The sequence below is a fragment of the Oryzias latipes genome, chromosome 19 (genome assembly GCF_053564925.1).
Source record: "Oryzias latipes strain Hd-rR chromosome 19, Olatipes_Hd-rR_3.1".
NCBI lineage: Eukaryota > Metazoa > Chordata > Actinopteri > Beloniformes > Adrianichthyidae > Oryzias > Oryzias latipes.
In genome coordinates, this window is record NC_136255.1 from 17,257,122 (window position 1) to 17,272,842 (window position 15,721).

At 38.1% G+C, this 15,721-nt stretch overlaps 2 protein-coding genes across 2 annotated transcripts; one reads left to right on the forward strand and one right to left on the reverse strand.

Moving 5' to 3' along the window:
- The first annotated feature begins 6,836 nt into the window (after nt 1-6,836).
- On the forward strand, nt 6,837-11,198 carry comtd1a (catechol-O-methyltransferase domain containing 1a). Its single transcript, XM_023949420.2, has 7 exons — nt 6,837-6,989; nt 8,812-8,936; nt 9,040-9,145; nt 9,626-9,744; nt 10,114-10,168; nt 10,600-10,733; nt 10,811-11,198. The coding sequence occupies exons 1-7, from the start codon at nt 6,908-6,910 to the stop codon at nt 10,961-10,963; spliced, it is 774 nt and encodes a 257-aa protein (XP_023805188.1). The 5' UTR covers nt 6,837-6,907; the 3' UTR covers nt 10,964-11,198.
- Nucleotides 11,199-11,971: 773 nt separating this feature from the next.
- On the reverse strand, nt 11,972-15,050 carry LOC101154906 (non-selective voltage-gated ion channel VDAC2). Its single transcript, XM_004080399.4, has 9 exons — nt 14,882-15,050; nt 14,121-14,192; nt 13,992-14,041; nt 13,486-13,638; nt 13,353-13,405; nt 13,052-13,279; nt 12,791-12,941; nt 12,650-12,707; nt 11,972-12,569 (listed from the first exon to the last, which is right to left on the reverse strand). Exons 2-9 carry the CDS (start codon nt 14,185-14,187, stop codon nt 12,478-12,480), a joined length of 852 nt encoding a protein of 283 aa, XP_004080447.1. The 5' UTR covers nt 14,188-14,192; nt 14,882-15,050; the 3' UTR covers nt 11,972-12,477.
- Between the last annotated feature and the right edge of the window lie 671 nt (nt 15,051-15,721).

Sequence of the window (15,721 nt, forward strand, 5' to 3'; positions counted from 1 at the left end):
GAGCGGCAGGTTCTGCAGGCACAGCTGAAACAAAACTAGGTCATAAGGTTTGCATAGAATCCTTAAAAACGATATATTTATTTCTGATTAACAACAGCAAATACTTAACATGCAGAGTCTTTTTCATTGTTCTCTTGTCCACATGGGTTGTGGCATAGAGTCTTATTAACAGCGTGCAGCAAAACCCTGCAGCCCTTTAGAGGAGCTGGGGGATGAAAATGGGTAACCGTGTTCTGAATGATTCGGCAGAACATGTGACAACTCCGATGAAGATGATTCCATTATTGAGTTCTCAAGGCAAATGCATATTGTGGCCATCACTGCAGGACATTCCCAATTAACTGCACAGATTATTTCTTGTTGCAACGTTTTATCCGTACCCCATAACCAGACTCCAACCAAGTGAGCAATGAAAGCTGAAGATACCAATTATTATATTACAACTATGGCACATGCACTTTCACCACTAATAAATTCCAAGTCATTGGGTTGAGATTTAATTATAAATTATGTAAATGGTTGCCATGAATCATTTAGATTTGTGCTTTTTATTAGCTAAGTGGGAGCAGAATTCAATGATGGGTATTTACCCTGTTAAGTGATGACAGCGCAAGTGCAAGAGATTCAGTGAACAGATCACAACTTCGTACAGTTTAGGCTCCTGCAAATAGAGCAAAATCGACGTTAAGACACTGAATAATTGATTAATAGTCGTTAAAAAAATCTTGGTGGGTCTAAAGTGGTAAAGAATTGGTGTGTTAATTAAATATCATTCATATTAATAATCTAATTCTGTTATTTATAATACTTATTATGAGAAACACAAAGATGTTTCAATAAAGTTGTGTGCAGAACAACATTTTAATTTTTTGCTAATGTTCTGGTTTGCATGTTTTCCCTTCAAACCAGTTGGACTACAGAGTACAAATGGTTTTATTACTATTGTTTTTTCATCTTTTAAGCTTGCATTGATGATTTCCAAATCTTTGTCGATAAAGACATTAATATTGTCGGAAAATGGGGGGGCAAAGTTTTTGCTGCCCCCCCTCCCCGCATAGCTCTGCCCCTGAAATTGTATAAAAAAATATTGTACACCTTTGTGGAAAAATTTACTTGAGGATCTGACAGTTTTGGCATCTGTGGAGATTTTTCAAATGTAAATTAAATACACATCTTTTTAACTTAGCTTCTTTTATTAAACTCATTTGATCAAGTTATTTGTTTCTTTGGCTTTTAAATAATTTATTGATTTAATGGTTTATCCGGTAAATATTTTTATCTGTTCTGTCTTTTAATCTATGCAGTGCCTCCTCAAAGTTTTTGCTACAAGTTTTTTTTTCCATTTTATGTTCATCTGTTGTTGTTGTTGTTTTCATTTTATTCTGTTTCATGACTTTTTATTGTTTTAATATGTTTTTATATATTTTATGTCAAACACCTTATGTCCTACATCATGATGATGAAATGTGCTCATAAATGACTTGACTGACTGACTGACTGACTGACTGACTGACTGACTGACTGACTGACTGACTGACTGACTGACTGACTGACTGACTGACTGACTGACTGACTGACTGACTGACTGACTGACTGACTGACTGACTGGGTTGGTTGGTTGGTTGGTTGGTTGGTTGGTTGGTTGGTTGGTTGGTTGGTTGGTTGGTTTGGTGGATGGATGGATGGATGGATGGATGGATTGATTGATTGAAAGTTTCAAAATGTTGGTTTAGATAAACTTGCAATGTATAAATTTACATTATCACAAATTTTAACTGTTAAAGGATTAAAGCCTTTGACTAACTGCATCCCTCTTTTTTTCTTATTTTGAAATCTAATCCGACTTATAGATAGTGAATCCATATTTTTGCTGCCATTTCCCCTCATGTCAGGTTGATGCAGAGCCAGAAACAAGGAGTATATTTGGTCTGAAGAGGCCTGTCAAATCAAACTGTCAAGCTTCAATTTTTGAAGGAGTTGTATCGCTTGCTCATCTGTCAGTCAAAGAGAAGGACTGCTGGCAAAGTCAAACTTGAAAGTTGGGTGAAGTGGACTCTCATGACATTTCATTGTCTGGCGAAGAGAAAAATCTGAGTTTGTGAGGCATGTTTGCCAAGAAATAAAGTGTAGCAGCCAGTAACAAGGAGGACAGTTAATGCAGCATGTCACTGGAATGTGCTCTGAAGTGCAATGTAGAGAAAAATCATCAACTCAACATTTCCCCACGAAGTGGTGATAAAACCACAATGTAATTGGATTACATTGACGTGGAAGGGCTACATTCCAGGGCATGTCGTTCATCATAAATCTTTTTACACACTACGAAGCAAGACCAGCTCATAGGAAGAAAAATCCAATGGCAAAATCTATATTGAAAGACATCGTTCCAGCAGATGAGAGTTAGCATCAATTGTGATGCTTTTTAAACGGTGTCCCTGCCTCCATAATTCTTCTCTGTGAGGATCAGAAAAGGATGGCGAGGGCCAGAAACCCCAGTCAGAGACACTCATATAGCAGGTAATCCATCAGGCAACACAAGGTCATGCATATTTGATTTAGAACAACACAATAGATCTGTATCCACATCCAGATTTCTGAGAAACAGAAGTCAGAAGAACATTCTTTGTTATTATACTCCCTAAAAATAGAGTATTTAAAGGGTGACAAGTTTAGATAGCTGGAACTTGTCAAAAATTACTAAAATACTAATGTGGGATAATAAGAAAACTCAAAGTGTTTAGACATAGCAACTTTCAGCCCAAATCTAATATTTGAACTAAACCTTGATCAAATAATCTTAAATAGTAGAAGATTATTAAATTTTATTACAAATAATGTGGAAAATCCACCAGATAAGTTGCACTGAATTCACGTTGTGTATTCTAGTTCCAGGAGATTTTTCTAGAACTGGGGCGTCCAACCTAAAGGTCAACAAGGGGCCAACTGTGACCCCAGATTTAATGGCTCCTCAGCAAATCCAAATTGAAAGCGGCACACAAGATTTCGTTTGACCTCGGTGTAGTTTTTAGTTGTGACAGTAGGTGGAGCTGAGGCACTGTTCTCTCTCAAACACTGGTAATCCAAAAAAGGAAATAACAGATCTTTGTCAGAGATGACATGAAACTACTCTGACATAGAGAAAGATTAGATTCTAAATGAGACCAAATAAGCATCCGCAATCAAAATAGTTCTGTTATTCGCACAATTTTGCACTTTGATTTTGACCAACATTTGCAACTTTTCTACTAACTTGACCAAAAATCGATCAAAACTTTGTTGCAGTCAAGCAAAAAAAGGAGGGCCAAAGAAGAACCAAAAAATGTAGCAGATAAGATTCTGATCCAAACCATGTTGAATTAAACTGAGTTGAGTTCTGGAGGCATAAAAGGGTTTCAAAAAGTGGAACCAAAGGTTGGACAAATACCAGAGTGAAACAGTGTTTTGTTCTTAGCCACTAGATCAAAATAAAAGTTGCATATTTTTGAAAAGATGATGACTTATTGGGAATGTTACCAGTGTCATAGGATAGGAAAGATGAATGAAAGAGTGTACTGTACACAAATCAGCTTCATAGGCAGAACAATGCTGCCCTTCTGTGTGCAAACATCTGCATTACATCTTCACATCTGATCTTCCTGCACTAAATGTTACTGAATCACAGGTGGACACATAAGTAAACAGATTTAAAGATAAAATATTTGCATTTTTGAAATTGTCTTTCGAAGGTTGATTTTAACATTGCTTGGAATACTTTGAAAGGTTCCACCACTCATCCAAATGGCTTCGTCAGTCCTCTGCCAGTCCCTCTGCAGTTGTACATATCTCTGTAAAACAGCTACTATGAGAGAAGGCTAAAATAAAAGGTCATTGGGTTCCAGAGCAGCATGGCAGAAGAATGTGTGTGTAGCTGAACATGAATTTTAAACAGAACATCTGTTTTATGTCTAATGGTGAATTTGAGGAAACTCGTTTGCTCACATGACACAAATATTTTTTAACACAGTATTGGGAAGTTGCCCTTTAAATTTTTGTTATTATGTTGTTCTTTATTGCAGTTAACAACTGTTTTATTATTGAAAGCAACTTATCTTCATTTTGATGTCTTTGAACCATTTTTCAGCTCATTAAAAAATAATGGTATAAATCAGATGAAGCACCCCCAGATTGCATATCTTAGCTGCCACTTTGAAAACTGTTTCTGTTCATTTGCATTGTTTTCATTCCTTTATGTCATCCAAAAAGCACCATAGAAAACTGTTGCCACCCCCCCCCCCCCCCCCCTTTATTTTAAAGCCCATCTAAACTTATTGCACTGGGATAAATGACACAAAAAATGTCTTTTTTTGTTTGTTTTTTGTCGGGCTCAACTTCTGCATTCCACACAAAAAATACATGATTATTTGAGAAATAGAAGCCAACTATTTTTTTCAAACCTCAGACTTGTCTTAAATAAATTAATCAAATCCCAAATTTGCTTAAGAAATTTGTATAAACCTTGCAAGAATGATAAAAAAAAACGTACTTAAGTTCACTGTGGCATGTTTTATTTTACTCTGCATGAACCTCTAGTTGCAACTGTGAAGCAAGGCCATAAAATACATATAATAGAAAGAAAACGTCCCGTATAAGCCAAAGGTTTTTTTTGTTTTTTTTTGTTTTTAAACTAGTGATCATTTTAATCGAGTTGTTTTAGTTTGGCTACTAATTCTATGATTTTTTTTAAAACTCCATCAGGGTATAACCATAAAGATAAAAAGTTGAATTATTGTTTTATTTATGCAGTTTAGTGATTTTTTCTGAATTCATTAGTCTTGTGTTCCACAGTGTCAGTTCAGGGGGTGGCCAGCAGAGCGCACACAGAGTTAGATACAAAGTTTACCCGTTTGCACCCCGTTTTTGTTGAAAAATGAGGGGAGAAAATTTATAATTTACTGCCTGTTATATTAAATTTAGATTTGAAATAATGGTAAAATAACGATCACAACCCGTATCATTTACAAAACAAAAGTAAGCACACATTTCTCCACAGAAAAGTCTATTTGCCTCAAAACTATTGATCAAATGGGTTTAAAGGTCCAAAGATTTGTAGTAGAGCCCTGCGCGGGACTATTTTCTTCATCCCGCTTCCGCCCGCGCCCGCTGAATTTCTGACCAATCCCGCCCGCTCCCGCAAGGTATGCGTTACACTCCCGCCCGCTCCCGCAATATGTATGTCCAATCCCGCCCGCACCCGCAAAACTCAGAGAATTTAGTCCCGCACAGTAATAGAGATGCATTGATTTTGTATCGTCTCCCGTCCCGCAGGAAAAAACACGTATTTTGTATTGATGATATTAAAGAGATTCGTGTCCCTCCTCCAGCCTCATATTTTCATGCATTCCTCTTTTTTGAAATTTGCAACTTAATTATTGAATATATTTTTACAAATCCTGTTCGGTTAAAAGTGTGCGTGTGTGCGCGCGCAGACAGACGGCCTGAAGCGCGCTGAACCAGCCGGTAAAGATGCAGGTCAAAGTCATTTGAATTTATGGAGGAAAAAAACATTAATGGTTCAACAGAGCTGAAAATCTATGAATTACTTTTTTCCTGACAGAAAAATACTTTTAGCTTCAGCCTTTTCCAGTTTTGCTGATTCGCAGATCTGAGAACCATGCCTGACTCACGATGAACCTCGATTGTGGTTCTTTTCTGCTTCATCCATTGACATCATGTCACTGCCAGGTAACCTGCTCCATCCTTATCCGCGCAGTGTTGCCGGATAGATTGACAGCTCTTTCATCCGTGTGCTGCGCTAGAGCGCCCTGACTATCGTGTTAACCTATGATGACTGTATTTTGCGCTCTCTGTGTAGAACAGACTGGGAGCGCGGGGAAAAACAACTGTCAGCTACAGAGTATATGAACAGGTGAACAGGTAGAGAGGAAAAGCAGGTATAGAGGCAGGGGAGGGGCTTTGGCTTCAAACTCTGTCAGAGAGATGGAAACACGGGCGTCAGATTAAGATGCAGCTTTTACTGCGGGAGTTGAAGCAGACTTTCGCTGGGATGATTTTATAAACCCAAACATGGAAACATGATTTCCAAGTAGAACACTTCAAAATTATAAACCTGATCTCTCCACATTCTTCGTGTCTATCATGCATTTATGCACACATCGCTCCATTTAGCGATCCACCATAACCTCTAGCTGGTAGCTCCGCCTACACGTGACCGCGGTATCAGGCTTTAAGGAACACACTAAGAGGCGGGGCGGGGCGTTGCACACCCCCAACAACAGGTTAGATGACAGAGGCCATTGGGCGTCTCTGCCTGGTGCCTTCACGGAGCTTCAGTACATAAGAATCCAACAGCCGCACAGCCTAACGTAGTCCGCTAATATATATTCATGACATATTCATGGCAGCACTGATCCCGCAGGTTTTTTTTTTCGCCGCCCGCTCCCGCCCGCAGCACAATTGAAACCGCCCAATCCCGCGAGATTTGGGTTGGGTCCCGCGGGACCCGGCGGGACCCAATCCCAATGCAGCCCTCTAATTTGTAGCCTATTGTTTCTGACAGTTACAGGGTTAAAAGGGGGCGTTTGTCGCTAAATCGCAGTGGGTCACATGACCTTCATGACGCATCTCTTATTTCTTCTCTGATACGACTTCATACAGACGCTCTCCGGAGCCAAACATCTGTTCTACAACGCAGCAGAGGTGAGTTCTCGTCCTCGGTGCGTTTCCATCAGCCAGCATTCATGAAAGCTGTCTTTAAAGTATGACGTAGAATTCTGCGTTCCGTGGGAACCTGAAAGCATCAGAGCCGCTCCTTGAAGGCTCGTTGCAGGCGCGCGCTTACTCTATACGTTACGTCAGCAGCTCTTTCACGCGGAAGGCGGAAGAAGTGAGCCTTAATCTGTCCGCTGCCATGCCTGATCTGAACCTATATAAAAAGGTTCTGTTCGGTTCTGTCACAGTCGGAGTGGTTTTTGTCACAGGTTATCTATTTGGTAAGAACCCTGGCGTTAAAAAACTCCAATGTTCTTTAATGTAAAGGTTAGTTTATTAAAGGTCAGTGCAGGAGCTCACATACTATAGCTGTAGGACACGGGGCCTATCACTGGACTGGACAATACTGTTTATCTATTTTCTTTTTTTTTCTAACCGGAAATTAGAGTTATCACTAATATGTCGTTTTGCCAAAACTTTCAAAGTTGTGCAGACGTTTTTAATGCATTCTGTTTAAACCCAATAGAGGGTTAGTTTTACATTAATTTATACTTACGGTATAATAAAAAGATCAAAGGTATTACTCAATTCAGAGCTTAAATTGACTGGTCGAGATTACGTAATTATATTTGCTTTAACTATGCTAAATTTACAGAGCGGCTTTGAGTAAACATTTCATAAGATCTGCACTTTATCCCATTTTTCCTTCTGCAATTTCCTGTTCTTATTTATTTATTTATCAGGACCTCATCCACAGGATGAGGTCATTCTGTTTCATTTGTTTAAATCATTCAAACGAGATCTAATCTGAATTCAATTTAATCTGCAAGTCACTTGGATGGCCCTCGCCACTCGCTGCCTTCTGGCCCTGATCTGCACATACATGCAGTAAACGTCAGTCCTTTGTGCTCCACATATCTGTCCCTCTTCCTTAATGTTCCCACTTGCTATTTATTTATTCTAGATTGAACTTCATCCCTGCAGCTCTATAGACTGTTTGAACTCAAACTATCAAGGAGCACCACCACAGTAGCTCCGCCCACGCATCCATTCTTCACACGAGGCCATTAGGCAATAAGAGAGTTACTACAGAAATCCTCTGTAGTATAGAATAATCCTTGATCTGTCCAATGAACACAATGGTGGGCACATTAAAGGTGACAGCCCATGGCAACAATGATATGTTTTGGTTGCCTGAGGCTAAGGAGCATGTGTGTCAAACTTCATACTGATGTGCAAAACTAAATTTTAAATTTCCTTAGCAACCAGGCCTTTTAGAAGCCCAGTTTGCATCATTGAGAAAGTCGGAGGACATGAGATTTCCCTCCGCTCAAGTCACAGCTTGTGGGAGATTTAGTCTAAACGTACCCTTGGTGAAGCTGCCATGACCACGCCCCCACTCGCTTATTGGAAACAAACAAGGATAACCTTTAAAGTCAACTGAACAACAATGAAACTTGGAAAGGGCCAAACGCCTCCTTGACAATGGTTAGTAATGTAAATCCTAAATTTTTTAATGAGTGCAACTTATTCAAGTTAGACAATCAGGTGCCGTAATAAATGTATGTGGTTCCCACTTGCCCCCACACCGAACCTTCAAAACCTTTGACAGATTTTGTGGAGTGGAAGGGGTGTGGATTTCCAACAAGCTCACTCCTGATTGGTGAGAGTGGTTGACATAGACTAAGACTGACTCGTACCAATCACTGCTTACCAACACCGTCTAACTCCAACATGGCAGAGTTCATGTCGTGCAAACAATGGCGACTGAACTGAAAACCTGTGATGTCACACATTGTTGCTAAATAGCTCCGCCCTTGTAGGTCATAGGTCAACTCCACAGGAATAGTTAGTTATTCCTCGTTACGATATGCCTGACATGAAATATAATCAAACAGGATGGTTTGAGTCACTTTGGTGAAATTTCAGTGACAAAAACAGTGTAAATATGAATATTTTATGTTGATCATAGTTTAGTTCTTAATCCTTGATGTGTGCCCAGCCCTTAATAATAACTGGGATTCATGATACCATCTATCTGTATGATCTAATGACATCCCTGTGTTTTTCAGATCCGTATAATGACTTCATTTTTGTCCTTAGGAAAAAAGAAACTACCCAGAATGAGCATCTCCAAAAGTCACACGGCGGGGAGAAACGACCCACTGATGCAGTATGTGCTCAATCACTCCTTAAGGGAGCATCCAGTTCTCAAGAAGCTCCGACTGGTGAGTAAGTGCCGTCTCTGCGTTCCGTCACAGAGATGGAAAATCAGATTTCAGAACAACATTTGACAAATGTATGGAGCCCACTTCCGCTTATGGGTTTCAGAGAACGATGGAAGACCCTCGAAACATCATGATGGTTGCCTGTGAGCAGTCGCAGTTCATGGCCAATCTGGCAAAACTCATTCAGGCCAAGAAGGCAATAGAGATTGGTAAGTGAGGAAGATGAGACCTCACTTTTAAGTGTGGTTTTCTGTCCAAATTAAACATTTTATTTGAGGATTTCTTTTTAAATAAAATGTATTTGTTGCAAAGATTTATAATTGCGTTTGTTTAAGGAGTTTTTAAGTATATTCCTCAATTTATTATGTCTGTTTTTTGTTGATAAAATATTTTTGAAATTACTATGGAGAGACACTTTACAATCTAGTTACTTTGTAAACTAAAACAAAACATAATTTCCCTGCCCCTAAACTACAATTCTACCCCAGCCTTTCTGCCGGCAAAAAGCTGATTTAAAAACTGAATCTGCTGCCAGAAAAATCAACTTTCTGCAGCAAAATGAGGTCATAGGTTGCTGTATGAGTAAATAATGTCATTATAGCTATAGGTCTTAGTTAGCATTCACTGTAAACCCAGAATGACATTAGTTCTGGTTTCTGCTGTCATCACACACGGTTGTTCTTCTGCAGGGGTCTACACGGGCTACAACACACTGAGCGTGGCGCTGGCCCTGCCCGAGGACGGCGTCGTGGTAGCATGTGACATCAGTGAGGAATTCACAAACATCGCCAAACCCTTCTGGAAAGAGGTGCAGCACGCAGGAAATCCAGTTTTTAAAAATGTGAAATACTAAAATATAGATGGGCGGTCAAAGAGTGGGAACACGGTGTCATTTCCATCCCAGTGAAAGAAAAGGAATTGTGTTGCAGCAGAGATGCAATCACACACTGATCACAGCTAAAAACAAAAACCAATTATTTGCTCGGCAAGAGCTGAGACTGGTTTTAAACATTCCAGAAAAAAAGACATTGTAGTTTCAGAAAATGAATATTTTTGCATGTAAAATAAATGCACATTTTTTTCTTTTGAAAGTTTTCTATCTGCTTAAAGTGGCATTTACAATATACAATCCATTTCCTTTTTTTATTTTAAAGTTTTGTTTTTGTCCTATTGTCAGGCTGGTGTTGAAAAAAAAATTGATTTACGCATTCAGCCAGCAGTGAAAACCCTCGGTATGTAACATGATTTTTTATGTTTTAAGTAAACCTTACGGGCATTATGTATTTTTTCTAATTTGAACCACTTTAAGATTTCTTTCAGGGATTTTTATATGCTTTCATAATGGGCCTTAATGCATTCCAGATTGTGATTTGTGGTATTTATCAGCCAATATCTGCTCTAAATAACAGAAGGAATTGTTCAGCTGATTAAATCACTTTTTAATACTTAAGCATGTTTTGTTTTTAAATTTGCATTAGAACCTAGAAGGAACTGAATTTATATGGACAATTGTTTTACATAATCTGTTTTTTGTGCAAATTCTTGATTGTTTAGACAAATGTTTACAAGTTCATACCAAGTTCACGAACGTAGGTTTAAAGAATGGGGCAAATTTAGTTTATTTTTTTTGGTCACTAAAATACATTTTTATCTTCTCGTTTAGATGATCTCCTGTCTTCTGGTCAGGCGGAAACGTTTGACTTTGTGTTCATCGACGCCGACAAAACCAACTACGACAACTATTACGAAAAATCCCTTCAGCTGCTAAGAAAAGGAGGCATCATCGCAATCGATAACGTAAGAACAACCATACCAAACGCCACGAGCATTACAGACGGCGGCGTTTCTCTACAGACTCGTTTGTGCTGCTGCAGGTGCTGTGGGGCGGACAGGTGCTCAATCCGTCTCCTGGAGACGCAGACACCGTGGCGATCGACAAGCTGAACAAGAAGCTGCACAGAGACTTCCGGGTCACACTGAGCATGCTCACAGTGGGAGACGGGCTCACTCTGGCCGTCAAACTGTGAAGTCAGGAATGTGCGGCAACGTAGTCCATCTGTAGGAAGCTGGGAACGTTGTCTCCTTAGTGGAGAAACTGGAACAACTGATGTTTACTAACCAAAACAAGGAATCTATGTAGGAATCTAACAACAGCCTTTACTTTTTAGGCTTCTCGTTAGGTCCTGTGATTATTGTCAATTATTTTGTATGAACCTTTTCAATGTTGTCTCCTAATCAAATAAAAATGCACTTTTTAATTTAGTTACAGAATTGTTGTTTTTTTTCCCAAACAATAAATGTTGCTTTATTTAGAATAATAAAGTCTAAAGATTTATGAGGGTCACATTAAAGAAAATGGCGACTGTAGACATTTATTGTTCATGAGAGGCAAATATGATATGGACCAAGTAGTTTATAAAGGCTAAAAAGAAGCGCTACAAAACTTCAAACAATATAAGTGTTTCTTCGTGTCTGTCTTTGGCAATATTTTAAAACATAAAATGTGTTACATTTTAAAATATATTTTAAAACAAATAATAATGGCAGTTGCAGAAAAAAATGGTCCATGTAGGACATAAATTCCAATTTTGTTTAACTTTAAGATGTGAAAAAACTGCATGAAAGTTTAGCTTCTAATCTCACACTTTTTTTTTTTTTTTCTGTCTCCATCAGACTTAATGTTTCTCTCCCCAAAGGTCAACCAAAGTGACAAATGTGTTCAACAATTACTACAAAGGTGTCTTTTACTTTGAAGGAGGAACTCATAATTCATTCTGCAGACACTTCATCAGGTGACCACATGCTGGAGTGGAGTAAATGTGAGATTGCAGATAAGGAGATTGCATTGAAACAGTTCTGCGTTTTGGACCATTAAACACAGAAGCAACAGGAAATTGTTAGTGCATAGCAAGTCTTTCAAAACTTTCTATGGATCACATTTACTTCTTTCTGCAATGTAGACAATAAAACAAAAAAAAAGGAAACGGCTAGAAGAAATCTGAAAGTGATCCCCGCAAATGAAAGGATCTGCACAATGAGGGAAGAGCAGCTTTATTCTTTAAAAGCATAGACATTGTTGGAGAAACCTGGTAGGCAACACAACACTACCAACATACCAATAGGTTGTCCACATATTAGTGTATAGTAAAGGTAAGTTATTGTGCAAATAAACATCTTGGGACACATTTCTAGATCTTCACACTTCAACAGAACAAGGTTTTGGTTTTGTTACGTTTAGATTGTCATTCGAGGAACTTTCATCATATAGTGTGAGTTTTGTTTTCTTTCATAATTACAGAGGATTAAACAGAAAACTAGTGGATTCTTACATAATAAAAGCATGAAGCGGATACATGGTTACATGGAGTTAGCACAATGACAGAGGGTTGGTAAAAATATTTCTATATCTTTAGCTTTTTACAGAAAAAGAAATTGTGGATTTAAACTTTTTGGCCATATTGATAAAACATCTATCATTGACCACTCACGACCTATGAGAGCCAACGTTCTTCCTCTTCTTTTCAAATGTTAAAGAACATCCTCATGCCTCCAGCTCCAGGCCTAGACCTAGCTTGTGACCACCAGCATTTATATTTTTTCCATCCACCATTGCAGAGAGGGTGAGTTTCATTCCTGTAACGTTTTTATTAGATTAGAAAAGGAGAAAACATTTTGAGTCGGTTTATAAAACAAGTTCTAGAAATGGGTCTCACCAGGCCGCAGAGTCTGAGTGTATCCAATTCCAACCAAGCTGGCGTTATTCACCTTTGCCTGTATTAAATGTAAATTGTTTGAGTCAGAAATAAGTTTTGTTTGTTTTTTAGCAAACCTCCTGTTTTCAATCTGACACTTACAGATATGGAAGCACTGGGGTCCAGCTGGTATTTTGCAGCGATGCCAAACAGAGTACCATTGCTCCCAACCGTCCAGGCAAGATTTACAGCTGTCTCCAGTTTGTCATTCACTTTCTGATAAATGGATCCGCCAAACTCTGCACCATCGTTTCTGTAGGAAACAAGAAAGTAAACCTGCTTCTTAAAATAGTCTACAATGGAAAAAAAGGTTATATTTGATGACTAAAGGCCAATTGTGTTGTAACTGCTTTTAGGACTTACACATTGGTGTGGAGCTGAAAGTCGCCGGTCGTGTAACCGACAGCAAAGTTGCTGCGGGTCATCCTAGACTTGGCAGAGTCAAAGGTCATCTGGTAACCTGCCAGCCACCCCTCATAACCACCTACTGCTGCTGCGTGGATAGTAGGACCAGCAAAATCTAAATCTACGTCAACGCCGGCATTGACGTGTTCCTTTTTATAGGCTGCCTTGATTTTGCCACTCTTCTTGCTGTAAAATTAAATAAACAGATTAAATTGACCGTATAATGAAACCTGAATTTATGATTAAAGTTCCAACTTACCCAGTGTTGGGTGAAAACGTAGTATCAAAGTTAAGTTTCAGCCCTTTGGTGATCTAAATCAAAAAAAGAAAAAAGGAATTTATGTTGTTTTTTTTTAAATGGATATTAAAGACTTCTTTCTTTTTTTTGTTACCTGGTCCTCAACACAAACTTCCGTCCCCAGTGTGTTTTCTGTACTCCATTTCTCTGTAAAGGTCAACCCATACTCAGGCAATTTGTACTTGGTTTCCAAAGTACCAGTGACCTTGCTGGTGTCCGTGTTTGAGGAGCCAGACGTTTTAAACTCCTGAAGGGAAAAATTTAAAAAAGGGGAAATGGGGTCAGAGAAAATATTTTTTAAACTGCTTTCTTTTAAAACATCTGCAATTTTCATAACGATCAAATGTATAGCAGCTGCCAGTATTTGTTTTTTTTCATAGACAGAATATGGGGGGGTAAAAAACTAACACCGGTAAATATTTTTCTAAAATTAGCAAGGAAATATCAAATCACATATGCAACAATTAAAGAGAGTACTGTTAAAATGATTTTAGCAGCCATGCACGTGTATCTAAGGTGACTATTGCATGACCAAAGTATTCATGTTGACAAAAGAAAAACAAAGGGCTGATCGTGTTTTACAGGAGCTATTGAACTCACCACTCCACTTGAAGATTTGGTCTTCACATCAAGCTTGACCAGACCGAACCCTGAAATAACAGAAACATCATTTGGTTTCTAACCTGTGCTCTGCAGATCACAATATAGATAAGTATAGCTGCTATTTACCATATCCTTTGCTGAAAATGTCTTTTGCTGATTTTCCCAAGTCTGCATAGGCTGGAGGAACTGTCATTATGACTGTAAACAGTGATTTAAAATATCAATGGAAAAGGTGACTTTAAAAAAAATATAGAGGGACCATCCTTTAATAAAGAGCAAAAGGAATAAAAAGCCTTTTTTATGTATTTCCACTAAAGATGCTTGAACATTTATTTACACACAAACTACTAAAAAGGTAAAAACCACGAGAACAAATCTAATGCAACACTGTTATGCCTGAAAACAGCAGTAATTTAAGCAGATGGATTTGTTGATGGATGTGTGAATCGTTTCCATTGATTCACGGTGAGCCAGTCAAGGTTAAACTTGAGAAATGAACATCTATCATGCTGTCACTAATATTATGAAGAAAGAATATTTATGTTAACTCGGTTTGATTCTCCTGAATTAGCTGCTACTCAACTTCTTCTTGCACCCCCCCCCCCCTTTTTTTTAAACAAATTTTGACATTGAGAATTATCCAACTAACATGTAGTAGTTGTAATATATAAAATACTGGAAATCATAATTAACTTCAAAGAGCACTAAAGCAAACATTTTGAAATTCGCAGAAATGACGTCCTCGCTGTTCTTCAGAAGAGTTGGAACTCATCATCGAGGGGCGTTTTCGAGCGAGCAAATAGGAAGTCTTATAACCACTTTTGTAAAATATACGGAAAAAAAATAAAATACATGCGATTAACAAACGTATAAACTTCGAAACCTACCAAAAATTACAGTTGTTCAGAGTGTCCTGGTTAACTTTGGCGGTAGAAAAGGGCCAGAAATGTGCTCAAACCGGTGTAGGACGATATGGAGGAGACACCGCATTAAAACCCCTGTTGACCTCCTGGTCGTAGGACCACATACTAGGGCTCGGCGTTTTTTGCCTGAATAAAATGGCAGCAGATTTGCAATGTTCTTAAAATGTTTTTATACATAATGAATTATACTATTAGTTGTTAACAGCAGGAAAAATAGTTTTTACATTTTGAAATAAAAGAAGATTTTATGATAAATGTGTTTGTTTCAAAAGCACAGGCAAGTCAAGGACGTCTAAATCTCCATAGTAACCGCTACTCTCAATATAATGCATATATTAGCTCGTCTAAATTTGTTCAGGGGTGAAAAAGACAAATTAAATGTTCGATTAAAGCAAAGATATTTATTTTTCATATTATTACCGCATAGGGGCCACAACCCAGTTGGGGTCCCTATGCAGTAATTTGATAAGGGGGAAATAATAAAATAATTATGAAATAAAAACATTGAATTACTCAAAAAAGGAACTATTAAATTAGCATGAACGCATTTGTAAAACCCAAGTATTTGATTGAAAAGTATGTTGATGTAAAATTGTATAGATCTAATTAAAAAACCTCATAATTCAAAATGTTTAATCTCCACTGTTTGGATGACAGCAGAATAGACTAGAAATGATCGCACATACTATTTATCTTCTTATGTACTGCTGTGGATAAAAGGGCAACTTAAAATGGCTACAGTTCTAACATTTTACTAATACTATACTAGCAATTTATAATAATTTTAAAAAATTATATATACAC

Bases quoted from the DNA above. Each gene is read 5' to 3' on its own strand.
- LOC101154906 (XM_004080399.4), bottom strand. From the start codon at position 14,187: ATGACAGTTCCTCCAGCCTATGCAGACTTGGGAAAATCAGCAAAAGAC. The intron at 14,042-14,120 runs GTAAATAGCAGC...CTGTTATTTCAG, and splicing joins CATTTTCAGCAAAGGATATG to GGTTCGGTCTGGTCAAGCTT. The intron at 13,639-13,991 runs GTGAGTTCAATA...TTTTCCCTTCAG, and splicing joins CCAAATCTTCAAGTGGAGTG to GAGTTTAAAACGTCTGGCTC.
- comtd1a (XM_023949420.2), top strand. From the start codon at position 6,908: ATGCCTGATCTGAACCTATATAAAAAGGTTCTGTTCGGTTCTGTCACA. The intron at 9,146-9,625 runs GTAAGTGAGGAA...GTTCTTCTGCAG, and splicing joins CAAGAAGGCAATAGAGATTG to GGGTCTACACGGGCTACAAC. The intron at 9,745-10,113 runs GTGCAGCACGCA...TCCTATTGTCAG, and splicing joins CCAAACCCTTCTGGAAAGAG to GCTGGTGTTGAAAAAAAAAT.